The sequence below is a fragment of the Hippopotamus amphibius genome, chromosome 5, assembly GCF_030028045.1.
Source record: "Hippopotamus amphibius kiboko isolate mHipAmp2 chromosome 5, mHipAmp2.hap2, whole genome shotgun sequence".
NCBI lineage: Eukaryota > Metazoa > Chordata > Mammalia > Artiodactyla > Hippopotamidae > Hippopotamus > Hippopotamus amphibius.
This window is the reverse complement of record NC_080190.1, coordinates 165,187,114-165,212,889: the sequence shown is the minus strand read 5'-3', so window position 1 is coordinate 165,212,889 and position 25,776 is coordinate 165,187,114. Positions and strand designations below refer to the sequence as shown.

Genomic DNA, 25,776 nt, shown 5'->3' with positions numbered 1-25,776 from the left:
GGAAAACACCAACTACTTACGCAAAAACTGGCCTCACAGCATTATTCATATTTCCAAAAGTTGCTCGGCCCAGCAGCTCTCTGAAGCAGTTTTCAGCCAGTACAGCGGGATTCTCTTCTTTGTCAGCTGCTGAAGGAGAAGGAGGAGGGCCTATGCGACTGAAAAAGAAAGAAATGAAGATGAATGCAAGAATTCTGACCCTAGTTCTAACAGTTAAACAGAACACATTTTACTTCTCAGAAATATCAGCATGTCATTTTCTTTTTATCCCAAAATAACTTGAGAGCTTAATTCTACTTCATGAATTCGACACCTTGAAGCTAATCACATAATGTTTCAAAATTGGAGAACTAAATTCAGTTGTACAACTTGTTTCTAACTAATAGAATATCCTTTCTAAAGGCAAAATACTCAATAGTTCCTATTTTAACTTCCTACAACTTCTCTATATTTATAGCAAAACCCTAGTAAGAACAAGGTTCCCAAAGAGCACCCAGTTTAACTCTAAGTGAGAAAAAATAAAATCAAGTAAAAAACTATGGCAGTCTGAATAAAAAATAAAAATTTAAAAGCTAATTAGCTACCTGTATAAGTAGATGTCTTCAGTAGACACTATTTGTTCATATTTTAAAACCATATTTTAGACTAATGCATTCATGTGCAATAATAACAAAAAAACATATCTGTAGCATTGGGATAAAACCATAAGAAAATGCAATTTCTTAAAATTTGGCAGCCAAGATCTACTAAAGATGGCGGCGAAGTAGAGAGACGTGGAGTGCATCCCTCCCCACAGATGCATTGGGAATGCACGGAAGGACGCAGTAATTCTCACAGAGAACCAGCTGAACACCAGCAGACGGCCTCGGACACCGGATGGGACTGCGGGGAGCCCGACATAGCCGGTAGGGAGGCATCTATGAGGGCTCAAAGAGGGTGAAGCGGCGGAGCTGTGGCAGATGGGAGGGAGTGAGAAACATTCGGAGGGTCCGCAGCGCAGCTCAGCGTTCCCGGACCAAGACATCGATCCGTGGCTGAACGGAGGGTCCAGGAGCGGGAGTGTGGGAGCAGGAGAGCTGGTTCAGTGTGGGAAACATTGTTGCCGGTAGGGTGACGGACCGAGAGGACAGGAGGGAGGAGGCCCGCGGAGAGGAGTGCCCGTTCCTGAGAGCTGCCCGGCCATGATGGCGGCTGGAAGCTGCAGGCTCACTGGCGGCTGGGAGGAGCCACGCGCATAGCCTCTCTCTTTCCGCGCCTCTGCAACAGGCAGTGGAGAGACGCCCTGCGGGCCACCTAAGGCGCTCAGGGATAACAAGTACCCTCAGGCACTCGGGTGGGGCTAGATTAAAACCCCTTGCAACGCCAGCAGCAGGGAGGCTGCCGAGAGAAAAAAAAAAAAAAAAAAAGAAAAGAAAAAAACCCCCAAGAGAGGCCCAACTCTAAGACTTTCTGTTTACGCCTGAGCCACCGGCGCCCTCTGCAACAGGCACCTCCAAGCCTGACTGAGACATCAGTGCGCCACTGCTCACTCCCTCCCAGGAGAAGGAGCCACTGTTGTACCCTCTCCCTCCCCACACACCGACGCTTACAGACGAACAATAAAGGAACCTCTGCTGGTCACAGAATAACGCAAAAAAACCCAAGGACAAGCAACCCCAAAAGTTTGGACAACCATGAGGAAACAAAGAAACACCATGCAGGCAAAGGAGCAGGAAAAAAACCCACAAGACCAAATAAATGAGGAGGAAATAGGAAAAATGTCTGAAAAGGAATTTAGAGTAATGATAGTAAAAATGATACAAAATCTCGATAACAAAATAGAGAAAGTACAAGAAACAGTTCATAAGAACTCAGAGAAACAAACAGCAATGGATAACAAAATAACTGAAATTAAAAATACTCTAGATGCTATAACCAGCAGAATGACTGAGGCAGAAGAACGAATAAGTGAGTTGGAAGATAGAATGGGGGAAATAACTGCCACAGAGCAGGAAAAAGAAAAAAGAATAAAAAGATTAGAAGACAGTCTCAGAGACCTCACTAACACCAAGCGTACCAACATTAGAATTATAGGCATCCCAGAAGAAGAAGAAAACAAGAAAGGGTCTGAGAAAATATTTGAAGAGGTTCTAGTGGAAAACTTCCCCAACATGGGAAAGGAAATAATGAACCAAGTCCAAGAAGCACAGAGAGTCCCATACAGAATAAACCCAAGGAGAAATACACCAAGACACATATTAATCAAACTAACGACAATTAAACACAAAGAAAAAATATTAAAAGCAGCAAGAGAAAAGCAACAAACAACATATAAGGGAAAACCCATCAGGATAACAGCTGACCTTTCCACAGAAACTCTGCAGGCCAGAAGGGAATGGCAGGATATCCTGAAAGTCCTGAAAGAGAGAAACCTACAGCCAAGAATACTCTACCCAGCAAGAATCTCATTCAGATTTGAGGGAGAAATCAAAAGCTTTCAGACAAGCAAAAGTTAAGAGAATTCAGCACCACCAAACCAGCCTCACAACAAGTGCTAAAGGAACTTCTCTAAGTAGGAAACACAAGAAAAGGAAAACACCTACAAATACAAACTCAAAACAATTAAGAAAATGGTAATTGGAACACACATGTCAATAATCACCTTAAATGTAAATGGATTAAATGCTCCAACCAAAAGACACAGACTGGCTGAATGGATACAAAAACAAGACCCTTCTATATGCTGCCTACAAGAAACCCACTTCAGACCAAGGGATACATATAGACTGAAAGTAAAGGGATGGAAAAAGATATTCCATGCAAATGGAAGTCAAAAGAAAGCTGGAGGAGCAATACTCATATCAGACAAATTAGACTTGAAAGTAAAGACTATTAAAAGAGACAAGGAAGGACACTACATAATGATCAAGGGATCCATCCAAGAAGAACATATCACAATGGTAAATATCTATGCCCCCAATATAGGAGCACCTCAATACATAAGGCAAATGCTAACAGCTATAAAAGGGGACATCGACAGGAACACAATAATAGTGGGAGACTTGAACACCCCACTTACATCAATGGACAGATCATCCAAACAGAAAATAAATAAAGACACACAAGCTTTAAATGACACATTAGACCACCTCGACTTAATTGATATTTATAGGACATTCCATCCAAAAACGACAGAATACACCTTCTTCTCAAGTGCACACGGAACATTTTCCAGGATAGATCACATCTTGGGTCACAAATCAAACCTCAGCAAATTCAAGAAAATTGAAATCATATCAAGCATCTTCTCAGACCACAACGCCATGAGACTAGATATCAATTACAGGAAAAAAACTGCAAAAAATACAAACACATGGAGGCTAAACAATTCACTCTTAAACAACCAAGGAATCACTAAAGAAATCAAAGAGGAAATCAAAAAATATCTAGAAACAAATGACAACGAAAACACAACAACCCAAAACCTATGGGATGCAGCAAAAGCAGTTCTAAGGGGGAAGTTTATAGCAATACAGTCCTACCTTAAGAAACAAGAAAACGATCGAATAAACAACCTAACCTTACACCTCAAACAACTAGAGAAAGAAGAACAAAGAAACCCTAAAGTGAGCAGAAGAAAAGAAATCATAAAGATCAGAGCAGAAATAAATGAAAAAGAAAGGAAAGAAACCATAAGAAAAATAAATAAAACTAAAAGCTGGTTCTTTGAGAAGATTAACAAAATTGATAAACCATTAGCCAGACTCATCAAGAAAAAAAGGGAGAAGATGCAAATCAACAGAATTAGAAATGAAAAAGGAGAAGTCACAATGGACACCTCAGAAATACAAAACATCATGAGAGACTACTACAAGCAACTATATGCCAATCAATTGGATAACCTGGAAGAAATGGATACATTCTTAGAAAAATACAATCTTCCAAGACTGAACCAGGAAGAAATAGAAACCATGAACAGACCAATCACAAGTACGGAAATTGAGGCAGTGATTAAAAATCTCCCAACACACAAAAGCCCAGGACCAGATGGGTTCACAGGCGAATTCATCAAACATTTCGAGAAGAGTTAACACCTATCCTTCTCAAACTCTTCCAAAATATTGCAGAAGGCGGAGCACTCCCAAACTCATTCTACGAGGCTACCATCACCCTGATACCAAAACCAGGCAAAGATGTCACAAAAAAAGAAAACTACAGACCAATATCACTGATGAATATAGATGCAAAAATCCTCAACAAAATACTAGCTAACAGACTGCAACAGCGCATTAAAAAAATCATACACCATGATCAAGTGGGGTTTATCCCTGGGATGCAAGGATTCTTCAATATACGCAAATCAATCAACGTGATACATCATATCAACAAATTGAAGGATAAAAACCATATGATCATTTCAATAGATGCAGAAAAAGCTTTTGACAAAGTTCAACATCCATTTATGATAAAAGCTCTCCAGAAAATGGGCATAGAAGGAAATTACCTCAACATCATAAAAGCCATATATGCAAAACCAAAAGCCAACATTGTTCTCAATGGAGAAAAACTGGAAGAATTCCCCCTAAAAACAGGAACAAGACAAGGGTGTCCACTCTCACCACTATTATTCAACATAGTTTTGGAAGTTTTAGCCACAGCAATCAGAGAAGAAAAAGAAATCAAAGGAATCCAAATTGGAAAAGAAGAAGTAAAATTGTCACTCTTTGCAGATGACATGATATTATATATAGAAAACCCTAAAGACTCTACCAGAAAACTGCTAGCACTCATTGATGAGTTTAGTAAAGTAGCAGGATACAAAATTAATGCACAGAAATCTCTTGCATTCCTATACACTAACAACGGAAGAGCAGAAAGAGAAATTAAGGAAACTCTCCCATTCACCATTGCAACAAAAAGAATAAAATACCTAGGAATAAACCTGCCTAAGGAGGCAAAAGATCTGTATGCAGAAAACTTTAAGACATTGATGAAAGAAATCAAAGACGACACAAACAGATGGAGGGACATACCATGTTCCTGGATTGGAAGAATCAACATCGTGAAAATGTCTGTACTACCCAAAGCAATTTACAGATTCAATGCAATCCCGATCAAATTACCAATGGCATTTTTCACAGAACTAGAGCAAGAAATCTTACGATTTGTATGGAAACGCAAAAGACCCCGAATAGCCAAAGCAATCTTGAGAAGGAAAAATGGAGTTGGTGGAATCAGGCTTCCTGACTTCAAACTATACTACAAGGCCATAGTGATCAAGACAGTATGGTACTGGCACAAAAATAGAAAGGAAGATCAATGGAATAGAATAGAGAACTCAGAAGTAAGCCCAAACACATATGGGCACCTTATCTTTGACAAAGGAGGCAAGAATACACAATGGAAAAAAGACAGCCTCTTCCATAAGTGGTGCTGGGAGAACTGGGCAGCAACATGCAAAAGAATGAAATTAGAACACTTCCTAACACCATACACAAAAGTAAACTCCAAATGGATTAAAGACCTACATGTAAGGCCAGACACTATAAAACTCCTAGAGGAAAACATAGGCAAACACTATATGACATCCATCACAGCGCCATCCTTTTTGACCCACCTCCTAGAATCATGGAAATAAAATCAAGAATAAATGAATGGGACCTCATGAAACTTAAAAGCTTTTGCACAGCAAAAGAAACCATAAACAAGACTAAAAGGCAACCCTCAGAGTGGGAAAAAATAATTGCCTATGAAACAACGGACAAAGGATTAACCTCCAAAATATACAAGCAGCTCATGAAGCTTAATACCAAGAAAGCAAATAACCCAATCCACAAATGGGCAGAAGACCTAAATAGACATTTCTCCAAAGAAGACATACAGATGGCCAACAAACACATGAAAAGATGCTCCACATCACTAATCATCAGAGAAATGCAAGTCAAAGCCACAATGAGGTATCACCTCACACCAGTCAGAATGGCCATCATCACAAAGTCTGGAAACAACAAATGTTGGAGAGGGTGTGGAGAAAAAGGAACTCTCCTGCACTGTTGGTGGGACTGTAAATTGGTACAGCCACTATGGAAAACAATTTGGAGGTTCCTTAAAAAACTACAAATAGAACTACCATATGATCCAGTAATCCCACTACTGGGCATATACCCAAAGAAAACCATAATCCCAAAAGAAACTTGTACCATAATGTTTATTGCAGCACTCTTTACAATAGCCAGGACATGGAAGCAACCTAAATGCCCATCAACAACAGAAGATGTGGCATATATATACAATGGAATATTACTCAGCTATAAAAAGGGATGAGATGGAGCTATATGTCATGAGGTGGATAGAACTACAATCTGTCATACAGAGTGAAGTAAGTCAGAAAGAGAAGGACAAATATTGTATGCTAACTCACATATACGGAATCTAAAAATGGTACTGTTGGACTCAGTGACCAGAACAAGGATGCAGATACAGAGAATGGACTGGAGAACTCGAGGTATGGGAGGGGGCAGGGGGTGAAGGGGAAACTGAGACGAAGCGAGAGAGTAGCACAGACATATATATACTACCAACTGTAAAATAGTCAGTGGGAAGTTGTTGTATAACAAAGGGAGTCCAACTCGAGGATGGAAGATGCCTTTGAGGACTGGGGCGAGGAGGGTGGGGGGGGCTTGGGGGGGGCGTCAAGGAAGGGAGGGAAGATGGGGATATGTATATAAAAACGGATGATTGAACCTGGTGTATCCCCCCAAAAAATAAATAAATAAAAAAAAAAAAAAAAAAAAAAAAGAAATAGAAAAAAAAAAAATTTGGCAGCCAATGGTATCAGCATTCCTGTACCTATTTATGCTAACCCTGTACTTCAAGAGCCATAACTATGGGGAATCAGTTCTCAACTAGCTAGGAACCTTTAGAAGAGTAAACATTTTAGACAGAAAAACTAATAACCTCAGCTACACTGCCAAGAATAGGAAAAATACAAAAGGTGCTAAAATATATCAAGTTTCACACTTTAGGTTTCCAAAGCTGGAGACGGTCACATCTAAGGAATCTAACATAAATACTTTCTATAATTGCCATAAATTTCAATAAACATATAAGTGCCTGCAGAGTTACCAATTTCATCTTTTCACTTCTAGATTACTTTTATTTTGATATTATACATATAATCATCAAAATTACAAATAAAGTTAAAATTTCATAACTACACAATTAAATATCTTTTAAATTTGATTCGGATTTTCCTCTTCAAACTGCAAGAATCAAGGAAAGCAGGACAATAAGTCTAACTGGAGAATGCTGGTTCCGAAACTTGGTTGCCCAGTGCCTCTGTGCAAGACAAGAGACACGTGGGAGGAAAGCATGCTTGCAGCATTTGAAAAAGGGAGAATAAAGAACAGAATTCTAAGTTCAGGAGGTTACTGGTGGGGTGGGGAGGGAATCAACATACACCCCCAAAAAACACTCCATGCAAAACACCTTAGAAGAATAAATAAGTAGTCCAGTATTTTTACTGAAAAGAATACATATAGTGAATAGTAGCTTCTATTATTATGATGATTAGTACTAACTCCCTATGAGGAAGTATGCCGGATCTCTAAAGAATAACAGAAGTTTAGTTTATAATCTCTATTTCTTATACTCGCAGCTTTAAGTAGCATTAATTCAAATAGCAATGTGGATGCCCAACAATAAACAGCAGGTAAAGCGAAAATTCATTCTAAAAGAAATAAAACCTTATGTGTCTGAATAAGAATCTGTGGTCTACTCAGTCTAACATGATGACTGAAGACGATAATTTTTTCAGAATGGACACATATTTAAACTCGCTCAAATTTACGAAGACTCCCATAGACATAATACTAAAGACAAAACATTCTTATCCTAGCAAGCAAGCACACATACAAAAGTAACAGCCCCAATCCTAACATCTCTATTCAATACCTGTCAACCTCTTCTATCTTTTGCATGTTAAACAGCAGGGATGGAACAATTTTATCCATATGTTGGGGTTCCCAAATGGTAGCCCGAAGTTCATCATTAACTGTTTTGCGAACCACACCTTGAATACCTCTGATTCCAGCAATTCGGATTCTATAAAAAAGGAGAAAAAAATTGAGTCATGAAAAAAGGTATTTAAACAAGTCTCCTTGCTTACCTAAGAGAATGGATATCAAATAAATATTATCTCAAGACAATAAAATATAAATAACATACAGTAAGTCTAAGAAATTAAAATTTCAAAAATCTAAGATGGACAGAGATATGGCAGTTCCAAAAGAGGCTTACTTTTAATATCATCCTTCTATAACTGGCATTTAAAGTTAAAAATAGAAATATTTTTATAGAAAATATAGAAATATTTAGTCTATGAATCAGTTTTCAATAAAAAATAACTTAAAAGAATTAGGTTCTCCTACATTATCTGACATAAATCATATCAATATTCTTAGGTCAGTCTCTCAAGGCAATGGAAATAAAAACAAAAATATACAAATGGTACCTAACCAAACTTATAAGCTTTTGCACAGCAAAGGAAACAATAAACAAAACAAAAAGACAACCTACGAACTGGGAGAAAATATCTGCAAATGATACAACTAGCAAGGGCTTAATTTCCAAAACACATGAACAGCTCATACAACTCAATAAAAAAAAAAAAAAACACAATAAAAAAATGGGCAGAAGACCTAAATAAACATTTCTCCGAAGAAGATGTACAGATGGCCAATAGGCACGTGAAAACATGCTCATCATCGCTAATTATTAGAGAAATGCACATCAAAACTACAATGAGGAACCACCTCACACTGGTCAGAATGGCCATCATTAAAAAGTATACAAATAACAAATGCTAGAGAGGGTGTGGAGAAAAGGGAACCCTCCTACACTGTTGGTGGGAATGTAAACTGGTGCAGCCACTATGGAAAATAGCACAGAGGCTCCTCAAAAAACTGAAAATAGAGTTGCCGTACGATCCAGCAATCCCACTTCAGGGCCTATATGGGAGAAAACTATAATTCGAAAAGATACATCCAACCTAATGTTCAGTGCAGCACTGTTTACAACAGCCAAGACATGGAAACAAGCTAAACATCCGTCAACAGATGAATGGATAAAGAAGATACATATATACAATGGACTACTACTCAGCTATAAAAAAAAAAAGAAATAATAGCATTTGCAGCAACATGCATGGACCTGGAGATTATCATACTAAGTGAACTAAGTCAGAAAGAGACAGACAAATACCATACAATAACACTTATATGTGCAATCTATAATATGGCACAAATGAACCTATCTACAAAACACAAACAGACTCACAGACACAGAGAAAAGACTTGTGCTTGCCAATGTCAGGTTGGGGAGAAATGGACTGGGAGTTTGGGATTAGTGCATGCAAACTATTATATACAGAAATGGATAAACAATGCCCTACTGTACAGCACAGGGAACTATATTCAATATCCTGTAACAAATCATAACAGAAGAGAATATGAAAAATAATATATATGTATAACTGAATCACTTTGCTGTGCAGCAGAAATTAGCACACTGTAAATCAACTATATACGTCAATAAAATTTTTTTTAAAAATGAAAAAAAAAAAGAATTAGATTTTCCTAAGAGGATGATAACAATTCAAACTAACGTGGACCAGAGTCTCTCCCGTTTCTTGCCTAGAAGTCTCAGCAGCTGAGTGAGAACAGGATTTCACTGTTCCTGAACACCCTTAATGTGTCTTCATTCACTGTTTCTGAGAACCTCTCACCTCCCTAGTGTACCTAGATGGAAGACGAGGCTGGTTCCTTTAAAGGTATGACAAATGAGAACTATCAAAATGGAGCACAGAGCCATATGCACACATGTCTACATCTGTGTGTCCTGACATACATACATTACTGTGTGTACATGGGACTTAAAATTCACCCATACTGTGAGAGAATGCTGCCCTCTCCTCCCTTCCCAATTCATAGCCCTCAACTTCCTCAAGCTCTTCCTTATTTTTCTTTAAAAATAAAATCTATCAGTTCAAGAATGAGAAGAAAAGTAACTAGAAAACAGCATATAAAATCTGGGGAAGAGCAATCTCACAAGCAGAGCTAACCTGGTAGCCCATATGCCCCAAAACACCTTCATTCTGGCTAAGTTTGATTGCTATTTACCCTCCTTTTTTGCTACTACCTCAAATATTCACCATTAGAAGTTTATTCAGCTTACCCAGCACTGTTTCCAAAAGTCATAAATAGATTTAGAGAATGGAAGATGTGGGAAAGGGGTGATACTGCTTTACAAACCCATGGGGAAATAATGCAGGCATTCAAGGAGCAGCAGATGGAGAATGAGATGTGGCAGTAATACGACACCGAATGGGTAGGAAAGAGAACTTAGGAGACAATACAAATTTTGCCTTTCACAAAGCGTCTATTCATGCTATTTTCTAAAACAAACAGAAAGTCTTGAGAGTCTCTGCTGCAGCTATCACAAGTGGACAAGCCTAACATTACTACAGAGGCAGTATTTGCAGGTCAAATATTTTAAGAAAATCTTAACAGTTTCCAGCCCTATTTCCTACTGGCCATACCCCTAAATTTTGACAGTGTATTGCTAAAATAAAGGGATTTATAATAATTATCTAAGTTAAAACCTAAAAAGGAACATAAATAGTCCTGAAGAAAACCAAAGGGCTTTTACTTAAGAGGAAGCAGAAAAAAAATCAAGCCCTCTAAGTATTTTAAAGCATTTTATTTACTCATTTGTTTTACAGTGATTCAAATGAAGTGTTATTTTGGAATATCAAATATCACACAATAAAGAATTAAGACAAAGTACTAAAAACTTTTCATTTGTGTATAGAAAATTTCAAGTTTCTTTTTTTATAAACATTAATGAAAAATGTGAAAATACCTATGTTCAAAAGACAAGATTTTTCACTAGGGGGCGATAAAACCTCATAATCAGATACCTATGTAAAATTTTTGAATTTTTAAAATGCATCCTTTCATAAATACTATACATAATATCATAAACACTTTACACATACATTACTTTATATGTGAAATTCACCTCAACCAGAAATTGGGAAATGCCTATGTGTAGTTTATTAATCCTTGTAATACTAAACAAATAAAATATTCCCATCTTCTGGGTATCTTCCGTATTTTAAAAGAAAAAAGTGTTACAATCTTGAAAAAAAAAAAACCCTGCCATTTTATTTAGCTAATTTTTATACCTTTTTACCCCATTAACAAGTTAATACCAGCTTCTGAGACCAGGAAGTTTTATAAAACATTTTTAAAATATCCTTTAGGGAGAAAAAGAGACTTTAGCAGTGATGGGAGAAACAGGAAATTTATTATTATAAGATAGTTATACTACCTTTCTAAGGCTTTACACTCATGATAAAGGAATAACACCATGATTCTAAATGGCCTATACTATACCAAAGAAAAACTATATTAAGCACATCTCAGACAGAAATAAATCTTACATCTGAAAATTATTAAATTACCTCTTAGCTTTCTTTCTCCAAAATAAAGTAACTTTTACACTTGTTTTTGTTTGTGTAAAGCAACACTGTAGCTTGCATACTAAAAGCTAACTAGTTACATTTCTGTATATTCCTTTATTTTAAAAGAAAAGTAAAAATTACAAAATGCTAAATCTTGACTAAACTGCTCATGACAACACTTTGAATTCAGGTTAGTTTCTTTCTTTTTTACGTATATTATGGTAAAGCTCAAACTACTTTCTACATTTACCAGGGTCATTCTGAGTTTAATTTTTAACTTTCATACACATGTCAATCTACTGATTGTGTTTGCAGATAAGTATTTGATTCCAAATTATTACTAGGATGTATCTAGAAGAAATGTTTAAAAATGCCCAAATCAGTTGTCATGACAACCTCAGATAGACAATGATCCCATAATATACAGTCATCATTCATTCATTCATTCATTCAGTTTATGTATATATTCATTCAAAAAGTGGTTACTGAGAGCCAGCAATATGCTCAGCACTATTCAAAGTACTAGTGATACAGCAGTCATCAAAACAAAGCCCTTGCCCTCCTGCAGTTCATATTCCACAGAGGACAGAAAACAGCAAGATATGAGAGGAAGATAAAGCTTAACTCGGGGTGGGATGGGAGGGTTGTTATTTAATTAATAAAAGGTGGCCAAGGGAGGCTTGTCATGATAAGGTGACATTTGAGCAGCAATCTGAACAAAGTGAGGTAAGGGGTCACATGAGTATCTGGGGGATTTTTCTAGGCCGAGAGACCACTTCGGTCCTAAAGCTGTGGGGAAAAGTGTGCCTAATGTGTTCAAGCAAGCAAGGAGCCCACGTGCTGGATCAGAGTGGAAGGAGGAAGAAATGAGAGGATGACAGGATCTAACACTGGGGTAAGGTGAACATTAAAGGGGCATTCTGGGTTACAGACTTTACATTTTATTCTGACTGAGTTAGGAAACTACTCTCAATTTTGCTGCTTTAGTCAGTTCTTCTAACAGCAATGAAGAGTTGTACTTCAGGAATAAAGCATATATTTCCCCAACTCCTTTGGTGGTCATTATATAATATATACATAATATTCATCAATTAATTACTCTGAGACTATAAATCATAAAACAATACATACTCTGTTCGTGTCTCCGGATCACTATCACAGGAATGACACATGGCACTGAAGCGAGAGACAAAAAAATCATAACGTCTATGATAGGACGGTGTGTCTTCTTCAATATTTGCAAATTTGACAAACTAAAAAAATAACAAAACGTATTATCACCTTTTTGAAAGCGTGGAACAAACACACTTACTTTCATTCATTATTTGTTACATCCACAAGAGATGTCCAACTAAAAAGCAAATGAAATATCATAAATGCCACATATATACAAAATAAATTTTTAATTACGAACTTTTACAAAATCAAGAATGAAGCATTATAAATGTTAAACATAGCTTTTTGATGCAGTTTCTTTTGAATGAGTCCACTCTCTCAAGAGCTCTTACTCTAAAGCTCTTGTGCATTTCCTGGATGCTGACAATGTCGCCGTGATAACCTCAAGCAGGCCCAAACCTTCAGGGAATTTTATTTCTTAAATCATGGGTAGGAAATCTTGACAGTTGTTACATAACACATGAGTGAATAATATTTATACAAATAAGATGGGACAAGAAAAAGGGCCCTAAACTGAAGAAAACTAACTCGGTAGAGAAGAAAAATACTGAGATAGTAAAATTTATTCTACCTTTTTCTAAAGATTTAAAAAAAAAAAAGAAGTATCCACATGTTTAGGAAATTTTAAATATCCTACATGAGTCACAGACCCAGCCATATGATTCCTGAATATGCACTTTTTTTTTAATTTGCTTTCTCATTTATTGGGTGATTTATTACTTCTAAAATAGCCTAATGCTATCCTGGAAACAAAACTAAAATAAGCATAGAATAAATCTGAAAAAATAAAATTATGATACTAAAAGTATTTTAAATTAATTCAGCTATAGCCAAGGCATGTTTTAAATTATAATTTCCTATGATTCATATAATCTAGAAAAAGGCCACAAATACTACACCTGGTTGAGATGAAACTGACTTTCATTACCTATTCTGTGCCACATTCTGTGCTGTTTCCACAGGAGTTCTCATTTAATCATCCCTACTATCCTGTAAAGAATGTGTCATTATTCCTATTTTACAGACAGGAACACTGAAGTTCAGAGGCTAAATCATTTGCCCAAAATGACACTGAGTAAATTGTGAAACTGGTATTACAGTCCAGGGGTTTGATTCCAATTTTCAAGATTCCCATACTACACAGTGACCATATGAAGAGTTTCAGAAAATATTAAACCAAATATTTATATTTTTCATAAAAATAAATGTTGAATGACATCAGGAAATGCTAAAAAATATAAATAAGAAAACACACAAAAGTGTATATACAGTATGTTCCCCATTTTCTAATATATATTTTAAAAAGAAATTAAAATATTAAAGGATTACTTCTGGATATTGAAATCACAGGTATCTAACTTGTTTACTCTTTCATATTTTTTTGCATTTTACAAATATGCTACCAAAAATCACATTACTTATTAAATTGGAAAACGATTAATCAGAAATTTTAAAATTTTGCCATTAAAATGTTAAATGTTCTAGAAAATTTTTAGGAGAAACTTTATTCTCTTTTCATTTATTGAAAGTCACAAATACTCGAGTACAATCTGAGTGATTATTTACAGAAGCCTCTTCTATTGCCCTTGGGCATAAAGGAGAAAACACGTGCGGCTATGTTCCAGAAAAATGCATAAAGTATTATCTTCCTTCCCAACTTTACGGAAAAGCTCTTCTAATTCCTATAACTCTGGGAGCTCTCTAACAAATTCTAAACCTACAGACCCTGTGCTAAAATAAGTCAGTAAAAAGAAAGGTATTATCATTACAGACATCATGTGTAGCAGTAGAGAAAATGAGACAGAGTACAGTGCCAAGATTATGAATGGACTCTGTTAGTTGGATCTGCATTTGGATCCTGGATTACCAACAAAATATGTGACCTGTGAAACGGAATACTTAATTTATAGGGTTGTTGAGAAGTTCAAATGAGAACCAAACAAAAGTTACCACAATGCCTTGCACATAAATCCTATTTTTCCCCTTCTTAAAAATTTAAGTGAAGAACTAGATAAGTTTTAAAAGGTACAACAAAAGGCAGCAGCAATGTAAGCTTAGATGTAGTTTCTCACAGTAAGCACTATTAAAATTTTAGACCCAACGCACTCTTTGCTGTGGGGACTGACCTGCGCAGGGTGCACACAATGTTTAGCAGCATCCCCAGCATCCCAGATAGCACTAGCACTCCCCCACCCCAGGTGTGGAAATCAAAACTGTCTCCAGACACTGTCAAATGGCCAGTGAGGGTTAGTGATGGGAGAACTGTCCCTGGCTGAGAATCACTGCTTTAGCATATGAACAAATTCTAAACCTATAGACCAGTTTAAATGACTGGGCCCTACAGACAACTGTCAACAATATTTAAAGAAAAGGTTAACATTAGCAATAGGCTTAAGAAAAGTGAGATGGCTCAACTGAATACAAGAGGAAGAAAAAAAGGAAAGTAACCTCTGCTTTCCCTAGATTTTAATCCACAAAAATGACCATGTATTTACATAACACAAGCTTTGGAGTAGGAAAGACCTAGCACTGAATCCCTGTTATATAACAGTATTATTTCACTAGGTCTTTGGACATGTTATTTAGCTTCAACTCCTCATCTGTAAAATGGGAGTAATATTTCTGACCTTGAAGAGTTTTTGTGAGAACTAAATGACATAATGTATAAGAAGTACTAGCACATGCTGTATTATTTCTTTTAAAAAACCTGAACCTGGGCTTCCTAGGTGGCGCAGTGGTTGAGAATCCACCTGCCAATGCAGGAGACACGGGTTCGAGCCCTGCTCCAGGAAGATCCCACATGCCGCGGAGTGACTAAGCCCGTGCGCCACAACCATTGAGCCTGCGCTTTAGAGCCCGTGAGCCACAACTATTGAGCCCATGTGCTGCAACTACTAAAGCTCAAGCGCCTAGAGCCCGTGCTCTGCGACAAGAGAAGCCACGGCAATGAGAAGCCCGTGCACCACAATGAAGACTAGCCCCCACTCACCGCAACTAAAAAGAAAGCCTGCGCACAGCAAAAAAGACCCAACACAGCCAATAAAATAAATAAATAAATAAATTTATAATAAAATAAAAATAAAAAACCTGAACCAATGTTGTATAGTGTTAACATTTATTACTATTATGTATTAGTATTTATAGCTATTATATATTATCATTTATTGATATATTAACTACTTAACATTTTTCTTTTCTGAATCTGTGTATATGCAGGTATACTATATTATTCTCTATACTTTTCTATATTTGAAATAGTTCACAACTTTAAAAAAGGGTAAAAATAAAAAGTACCTAGCACAATTTTTAAAACAAAGGAGAACCTGAATAAATCATGTACTGCTTTACTGAGCCAGCATCAGCACAAAGTGGCAAATGTCAACAAATTAAAATGAAACGCACAAAGACCAGTAATAAGTACAAAGGTACTAAATCGGAACCAGTCCATATTTGACAACATTTTTTAATATCCAATGTATCGATCTTCAATGTCTGACAACTTAGTACCACTAAGAAATTAAACTCAGACTTTCAGGGAATACTATATGAAAAATGTTGGTCAAGATAATACAGCATTTCATTTAATACAATTCACTGAAATCACAAGTAGGTAATTGCAGAATTTTTGTCTTTTTCCCAAATGAATCATTAAAAGAATTCTAATGGAATTGCTGGCTTCACGTAAAGAAACTTCTGGAGATATACATTAAAACTCCTTCCCCCCACAGTCATTAAAATATAATCTCTAAATATATAGGATGGATAAACAACAAGGTCCTACTGTACAGCACAGGGAACTAGATTCAATATCCTGTGATAAACCATAATAGAAAAGAGTATGAAAAAGCATATATATATCTATAACTGAGTCACTTTGCTGTATAGCAGAAATTAACACAACATTGTAAATCAACTATACTTCAATAAAATTTAAAAAAAAATTCCCCAAAACTTTCCTCACACAATTGTAAAGGAAATAGGAGAAGCATAAATAGCTACATTGCCTGAAATGGAGCCTGTCATACTACCTAATTGCATTTGGAAATATCCAATGTTTTCCCTCTGAAACAAATGGACAAAATCATATTAAGGGCTTTTTAATGAGGATTTTATTTACACACTCTTGCTTAAAAAATAGAAAAACATTATATTACTACCAACAATAACTAACAGTGCCATACACAGTTCTAAGAACTTTATGTATATTAACTCATATCACACAACAATCCTGCGAAGTTGGTACTATTATTATCCTTATTTCACAGGTGAAAGACTAAGGCAAGGAGAGGTTAAATAACTTGCCAGAGATATACAGCTAGAAAGTGGCATAGACATAATTCATAATTCAAAGTAAGGCAGTTGAACCCTGGATTCCATGTCATCAGTCACCAACCACACTTCCTAACCATGAAACAGTTAGCTATAAACAATAGCAGGTAATATATGACTCTGTTATTTGTTGATAATAATTCAGATGGGAACATACAGACGGGCTGAATGCCTGAAAGCTTCCTCAAAGATGAAGCTAAAACTGAAAGACTGAAGGTTATACAATGATATGCCCTCCCCAACCCCATGTTTACAAACTATGGTTCCAGATAAAAGAAAATGAACGTTGTTAGTAATAGTTCAGAAGTAGTATAACAAGGCCTGGGGGGAAAAGAAAAACCTTTTCATAGCCAACTGAGTTTCTGTTGCTCCTTATGATTGGCTGGCATCCCAGATTCCACAAGGAGCAACAATAAAAGCTAGAGATGAAACACTCTCAGCATCTACAACTGCACTGGTTCTCCAAATGCCCTGACCAGAGCATCTGCCTTTACCAGATAGAGACCCTCTAAGAAGAGTTAATCCAAGATATGCTAATTAAACTTAAAATGAGTTACAGAACAGTTTTACTCACAGAATTTGTTCCAAGAACTTGAAGTTTTGGTTCCCCTGATTCCAGCAGCTTTGCTACCATATGAAGAAAGCTTTCTACAAATGGCTTGATGCTCTGAGAATGACAGGCCATAAGAAGTTGGTCCAATGCCTCCATAGCAATTAAAACATACCTAAATATAAGGGACAAATAATGTCAAAGCATCTCTAGCTCTCTTAATTCTCCTAAGTGCTTCCATAGGAATAATTAAAATAAGTTTATTTAAATGTACAGAACACAGAAAGGCAAATTTAGTAGCTTCTGAGATCCCAATCTTCACACAACACGAATGGTCTTGAGACTATAAAATAATCCACGTGTGGAAGTACTATTCCATTTTCTCCTTCTCACCAAAAACTCTTCCAGAGCTTCTTTAACATTACCTTCACGTGAATTTCTGTTTGTAAACACAATTTTCCAGACTTTAACCACATTTCTTTGCATCTGATCCAAAATAGTTATTCTAAGCAATGTGCCTAAAGTTCTAACACAATCTATTTGCATTTGTAAATGTGAGTATATAAATAGTATCAGCAATATTATAAGGAAAGATATCATAAATTTTACCTTATTCATCAGATTTTTAAGCTTGTACTAAAAATTAAAATTCAGACTTTAGATAACTTTGCTTGAACAATCAACTATAAAAACTATTTGTATCAACACTCATATCTGTATCAAATGCTCTAAATGGTAACAATGTGGAAGTAGAGAAAGCCAGTATGTCACTTGGAGAGCGGAATACTCTAAGAAACTAGGATCATAAAATGCCACTATGGCAAAGTATTTACAAACCAAACTGCAAAATCACTACTGCTCAAGCAGAAAATGGATGAAGATGGTAGACCTTTATTTATAGGTGGATGTATAGCTAGCACAGTTCAAATCAGCATGCTTACATATTCTGAACCTTAACATCTAAGTCTCACATAGCTCTCTTTTATTGTTCCCCTGATAGGTAAAACTGGAGCTGTGTTAAAAATCAGTTCAGTAACAGAATTTCTGATTGTTTTCAATTTTGAGACTGATTTTTAAATTACAGTACTGCACTGACAGACTAAGGGAATCAATTTCTAGTATTTCCATTAGGGAAGGCTTAAAATTTAACGGATGCTTAAACAACTCTGTTAACTAACATGAGTTTACTCTTAAACCTGACCAGTAGGAAAGTAACAAAAGCTACAGCATCTATTTGGTATTACACATTTCCTTATATGATAATACAATGTTTCATTCTCCATATATTACCTTTGCCTGACTTGTTGGCAAAATAATTTATAGGATGATTTAGCCTAGGAAGAATTTTCCATCGATACTATATTAGCAGCAATTCGTTTCCTTACCCAGAACGATGCCTGACAACATCCCTGCTCAACCTTTCTGCCAGGTAAGAACCAATTCGATCCAGTTTCTCTGGAGCAGATACAGCATAAAACGTCAACTTCTCCATATCAGCTTTAACAAGGCCATCCTAAAAATAAAAAGAACAAGTGAAATAGGTTATATTTATATCTGTATTTTCATGCTTATTTTTTCTTTGTAACTGTTGCTTGCTTCACATCTCCCCTTTTTGGATTGGTAATTAATCCATACTTATGCTGCACCTTCCTGGGTACAGCCTCTTCAGTGCTCATCACCACTGTGGATGTGCAGATATGTGGTAACTTTTCAAAAAGTTAAAGAAATGCCCCATTTAGGAAAAGCATTTAAATATACCTTCACAAGCAATGAGTTACTCTAACACCTCCCTTTACAGGAAAAAAGTTCAATTAGCTGCATGCAGTATGCAGGGAACAGAACAACTTTAATTATAAGAAAAGGTTTGGTTATTTGCTCCCCTCACTAGAGCACTCTTTGAAGGCAGGGACTATGACGTGCAGACCTCTGCACCCTTGACACTTACTGTTGGACACATTTTGGATATACCACAAGATTTTTTTCTTTGTTTAATAAAAAAATAAGAAATGTAGTCAACTGGGTTCATGGTTGCCATATGTATGCAAGGTTCATGTAAATCTTTTCTTTTTCTTAAATCTTAATTTACGGATTGCTATTTAAGTAAATGTTATCTAAATACTTGGCAAAAATAAAGATTCTTTCTGTAACCATTCTCTAGTTTACCTGCCATCACTCCCATGATCAAAAGCGTTCAAAGCTCCCTCACTGCCTACAAGTTAAAGTGGATAAAGTAGATGCCTTGTCTGTCATTCACATTCCTCCATAATCTGCCCTCCACCTTATCTTCAGTAATCATACGTTCCAGATTCCTAAGGAAATGATTTGAATATCCAGTCTATTAAACGATACTCCTGAAACTTCCGATCAGGAACTGTGCACAATTATCACCCATTACACTGCAGTTAGGCTACAGGCACCTTCACTTGAAGGCTCCTGATGGCAAATGTACCTGTTACTTCACCATGCCTCTTCTCCTGCCAGCAACAAAGAGACTAATCTCTGCTTCTCCAGATGGTGTACATCCTTCAAAGCTCAGCAAATCACATTTATTCTGAGAATGCTTCACAGAGATTCCCAACCCACAGTGATACCTCCCTGATTTAAAGGCAGAAACTTTATCACCTGTTTTATTTAACATTTTACTTACTGATTTATGCATGGTGATTTAATATTTAGTATGCTTTTGCTTTATATCAGTCAAATGGATGGAAAGCTTCTTAAAGGCATGTACTGTATCTTAGAGTTATTTATATGCCATAAATTACCCAGGATATCTGGCAGCCAATATATTTAATTGGCTGGCCTCCTCTAAATAGCTAAACTTTTCAATCAGATTTGATTAAAAATGAGGTGTACCTCATAAATTAACGTTAAGATAACCAGAAGGTTTCTACAGTTGGCTACATTTTAAAATAAAGCAACTTCTGGAACTCAAACCCATGTGACATTTTTTTTGTTCCTATCCATTTAACACTAGACTAAAGAAGTTTTAGAAAATTTAAGACAGTGTCAGAAAAAATCAATCAAACACAGTTGCTTTGAAACCCGTAATCTTCTACAATAAAGTAACAATAAACTTCAATAAAAAATTAAAAAGCACTTAAGTAAAAAGAGAACAAACTCTGCCTTTACTTCTCAATTCTCTTTTGAAAACTGTGTGGTCAACCCTATTTATTCTTTGGATCTCAGCCTAGATTTCATTTCTATCAGGCCTTTCTTCTCCCCAGCCCAAATCAGATATCATCCCCACCTACTCCAGCAGTACCCTGTACTTTATTTCTCTATCACAGCATTCTTTCACACAACACTGTAATTGCCAATTTACTTGTCTATGAGCCTGGTGAGAGCAAAGACCATGTCTGTATTCACAGTTGTGTTCTTGGCATTTCATACAAATAATCTGACACTAGTTCATAAATTTCTGATAAGTATTACTTAAATTTAGGAACCACACAGACTAAAGAACATCATCTGTCCATCATTTCAAATTTATGCCTAATCCAAGGAAAAAATCTCAAAAATCAGACAACCAAGCATGGATCATTTAAAGGTTAAAAAAAGAGAGAAGTATAAAAATAGTAGTGTACAAGATGAGATTTGGGAGTAAAAGTAGAGAAATGAAATTAGGGAAACCTTTAGGGAGGTCAGCAGGGGGGAAGGATGGGTCAGCAAAGAGAAGGATCAGTAGATGTAGATCAAATTACTTTTGGATCTTCAGGGAATATGTTGTCCACCAGGCGTTTGTAGCGAGGACGCAAAGCAGAACAGCAGCAACACACACCTGTTCAAAAAAGAATAAAATCACAAGGTACACAGATTAATCATACTATAAACTGACCTAGAAATTCAAGTTTCTGAATATTTACGGGTTATTTAAAATAAAAGGGAAAAGTTCAAACAGCCAAAAACAGAAAAAGGCATGTGAATTCAATTATTAATTAAGAAATGAAAAAGTTAAATTTCTCCTCCCTTCCCCAAAGACACCAGGTCAAAATGAACATTCCACTGAATTATTCCAAAGTTCCAAACCAAACTGTTTTGGGGCATGTGTGTGTGTACATGCATGCATGCACACACATGTAACACCTACCAAATTCATCCTATAAAGCATATACATAATTGGTACCCCACGTTACCTCCTTTCTGATCTCCTCTCCTGCTACTCTCTGTATCCCCTACTCCTACCTTCCCCCACCCCCACTTTTCCTGCCTGGCCCAATCCACTCAGCTCCAGCCACGACGGTCTTAAAATGGCAGTTCGTTCCTAGTGTAGCTGGTGAAAACAGCTAATACTTGTATCTACATGAGGCATCATATAAAGAACCGCAATAGAGGGAGAATCAACCTCAAGGGAAAGTCCAGGAATTTCAAAAAATGCTCAAAGGCTGCTCAGTTGCTGGCATCTTGGAAGGAGTCATGGATTTGGATTAGAAGGGCTGCATTCTTTCCAATGCTTTCACTTAAGTGGCTACAAAACCTTGGGTAAGGCACATCAGCTAGCTGGAAGGAACTATATAAGTAGGAGGGAATCTGTTTTCTTGTCCTATGAATCAATAACTTAATAGGAATGTTGGTCTTGAGCTATTATAAAATAATTCCCATGATTTATGGAACTGGGGTATGTGTGTCTGCGTGTAAGTGTGCATTTGTATGTATTTAGAAACCAAAATATGGTATGAGAGAATACTTAAGCTATAAGTTAAGAGAACTCAGACCTCAGCAGACTTCTACCATCTTATCAAGCAACATTATTCAAGTGACAACTTCTCCAGATCTCACTTTGCTCATGAAGTATACATGAGTCATGCATGCAGTCATATGCCATGCTGAGTGCCCAAAAGCCCAAAATATATGACTGAGTCTAGATGTGCAGTAGAATGGAGCCATTATATTGATAAAAACAAGATGAAATTAAGACACGTACAGCATCTTCTGTGATCATAAAGCAGTGTGCATACATTATTCAATACTTCCAGCAAATTTATGAGGTATTATTATCATTTACAAGAGTGGAAACTGTAGTAGAACTGACCACGTAACTTACTCAACAGCGATGGCTGGATGAGAACCCAATGTCTAACTCTGAAACCTCATGCTCTTTCCACAAACCCATAGACATTAGTGGTCAAATCAATCAGCATTCAAATATTTCATCTGCACCTACTATGTCCCTAACACCATGCTAGATGCCACAGATTTAAGAAAGTATAAGAGACAAGATCCCTGCCCCTGAGGAGTTTATAAACTGTTATAAAAAAACAGTGAATAACTCAGTAGTATATACTTAGGCACTATATGCTGATAATATAAAATGTTATCCATTGTTCAGGATGTTTTCTGCTTTATTAAAAGAAAAAAACTCCAAAAAGTCCATTAGAGGACCTTTTTCAGACTAACACCAAAATATCTCAACTCCTTTTAAAGTCCAAAAGCAAAACACAGGCCTGATTATTAGAAAGAATAACAAGGATAAAAGCTAAGTAAGCAAAAGACATAATTCTGTGTCAACTATACCTAATATAAAAATACTTCAGATGAATATTAACATACTGAAATGAATTAAAATCAAATATGTATCAAGCGGTTAATTTATACAGGGCACTGAGCTGGGTATTGCAATGATGAAAGAAGCTTATAACCTGATACGAAGATTAGGATGAATACTTTGCTAACACTAATGCAAGGCCAAATATAGTACATTCAGATTGCTTTTGTGGCAGATAGACTGGCAGTGGAACCAAAAAACACGTTCCAAAGCTTCAAGTTTCCTGTCAGAATGGTAAATTATGTAACTTTCAATAGGTAAGAAAGAATTCTTAATAAGGTATTAAGTCTCCCTTACACTGACACTTTCTGAACACCGCTTTTAGTTTAAAGAGGCTTCCAAAACCATGGGGACGTGGAACACACATAACATCCACCTCCCACTTTCAGAAAGCATAGATCTACGGGGAACAGAGGAGCAAAGAGACAGAATGCCCGATGGGGCAGCACGGGGTGGAAGGGCTGGGCTCTGGGGTCAGACCGATCTGTGCCGACCCCAAGGTCTCTCGCTGCACGTTACTTTCTCTTATTTTTCCCATGTTTCCTTATCAGGTAAATGGGTGTAATAATGCCTTCTTCATATTAATTGGGAAAAATGAAATAAAAACATATGTAAAGTTCTTATTAAGGTTGTAATATGTAGTAAGCTTTCCATACAACGGCAGTTATTGTTAGTAATGCTGTAAGGTAAGTACTACCGTCGGGGTACGCAGAGGCGCTTGAGGGCCCTTGAGATAGTGTTCCCGACAACGTGAAAACCTTTGTGCAAATCAATCGTCTAAAAATCCAACAAATTTTATATGTGGTCCATGACAAGCTTTCAATAATAACGAGATCAGAACCAGTGGAGGCAACTGCTAGTTTCTGAACATGATGTGTGCAGCACTACACTACATACTTTACAGCATTATTCATTTACTCCTACAGCAACTCTCTGCGGTGGCTATTATCAGCTTTGTTTGATAAGGGAGGAAACAGGCTAAGAGAGGCCCATTTGTCCCATATCATACAGCTCGTAAGGAGAGGAGCTGAAATTCCAACCAGATCTGATGACTTTAAAGGGTAACTGCCACTCTAAATTCAAGTACCAGACAATTTCTAAATTATTTTAAACACTTTAGCTCTCCACAAACCATGACCAATGAACATGACTAACAGGAATGAGTCTGGCTAACAGATGAGGCATGCACCGCCAAGGAGGGAAATAAACAGGCACAGTGACTTTCTCCAGAAGGTTCAAAATGAAACAAAACAAAACTTCTTGACCACTTACTACAAGTGAAAACTTACCAACTACAGAGAAGATAGATGAAACTAGGTTTAAAGGCTTCACAATTTACGCAGGTTTCTATAAAATGATAACAGATTGAAGGTAATATAAGGTGAAAGTGAGTGGTAACAGTAATCACAAAAGAAATAACTCTACTGGTATTTTAAATAGAGAATACTGTACTTATAAACATCACAAGAACAAGTAAAATAAAATCACTGGACCTACTCAGGCACAGAAATGTGGGTGACTCCCTTGTTGAAGTCAATTCATAAGGCTTTTCGAGTTCCACTGCAGGCACCTGAACATAGTCCTTCATGTTGTAAGAGACGATTTTCTAGTTGATCTTCCTGCTCTTGGATCCTTTTACTTACTGTGCAGGAAGTGCCTAGTTTACTTTACTTGCAATTAATTAGCAGAGGGTACTAACATACTGTAACTTATCTAATGTGTTGACATCAAATATATAGCTATCAAGAACCTGATAATACCCATATCAAATTCTGCTGACAAGGCCAAACAGCTTAAACAAGATACTATTATAGTATCATATTTAGTAAAGTTTTCTAAAAATAGATTTTCATACAGTTTGAATATGAAAATAAACCTATTTTATATATATTTTTTAGTGTTCCTTTAATTCCTCCTCATCCTAACTTCTGATCCCTTCCAACAAACTCCTCACTTTTTGACCTCTTTCCAACTTTCTCTTTTCCAAAGGAAAAAGGAGCTAAGCATATCACAGAAAGCCTCAAGCAACTGGCAGGTCTAAGCAACATTAATTCTTCCTTTAAATTTAATTCTAACACACAAAGGAGAAGGTAATCCACTATTCTCCTCCTGTAGCATATGGAATTCAGAACCCTACGTAAGATATAGCAGGAGGAAAAACAGGAAGTCTCAAGTGGGTAACTGAACTATGAGAAAATGGAACTGGGGCATAGCTGAAAAGAAAAATTATGACCAAAAAGAAGTGCCAAGCTGCATATTATAGTGGTGTGCAGACAGGTTCATGGGGCAATCCGTTCAATAATCTCTCTGAGCCTCAGTCAGGAAACAGGAATTCTTCTACCAATCTCTCAGGGTTAGAGATTAATACAAAATTTGCCTGGAACGTAGAAGCCACTTAAGAAACATTATATATATACGTATGTTGGGTTCTTTTGTAAATTTTGCATACTCCTAAATTAACCATTTCTTCTTTAAAGACACTCAAGACATCATGTGGATTCACCAGTGTCTCCTGGCCCTCACCTCAGGCAGGAGTGAGATGTATCGACTTCTAGCATCCTCCTTCTTTGATGGTGAGGTGTTAGAAATAATTTCCAACCCATCCTGACCCAACAGGCATCCACAAAAGGACCTGAGTAGCTGTACAGAAAACCTCACAGCTGAGCTGACAGA

General features: G+C 36.7%; 1 protein-coding gene across 4 annotated transcripts in view; it reads right to left on the bottom strand.

Annotated features, from left to right (window-relative positions):
• EFR3A (EFR3 homolog A) overlaps positions 1-25,776 on the bottom strand; it is a 109,211-nt gene that overhangs the window by 51,435 nt on the left and 32,000 nt on the right. For 2 of the 4 annotated variants that reach the window (XM_057734699.1, XM_057734700.1), the window contains exons 2-7: positions 21,263-21,339; positions 18,944-19,071; positions 17,583-17,733; positions 12,635-12,756; positions 7,933-8,082; positions 21-158 (exon numbers count right to left, since the gene is read on the bottom strand). In XM_057734699.1, coding sequence (XP_057590682.1) covers positions 21-158; positions 7,933-8,082; positions 12,635-12,756; positions 17,583-17,733; positions 18,944-19,071; positions 21,263-21,339 — 766 coding nt within the window. Of the gene's footprint in view, positions 1-20; positions 159-7,932; positions 8,083-12,634; positions 12,757-12,815; positions 12,855-17,582; positions 17,734-18,943; positions 19,072-21,191; positions 21,340-25,776 lie in introns of those variants that run through there. The other 2 variants (XM_057734701.1, XM_057734702.1) reach the window with 2 other exon arrangements.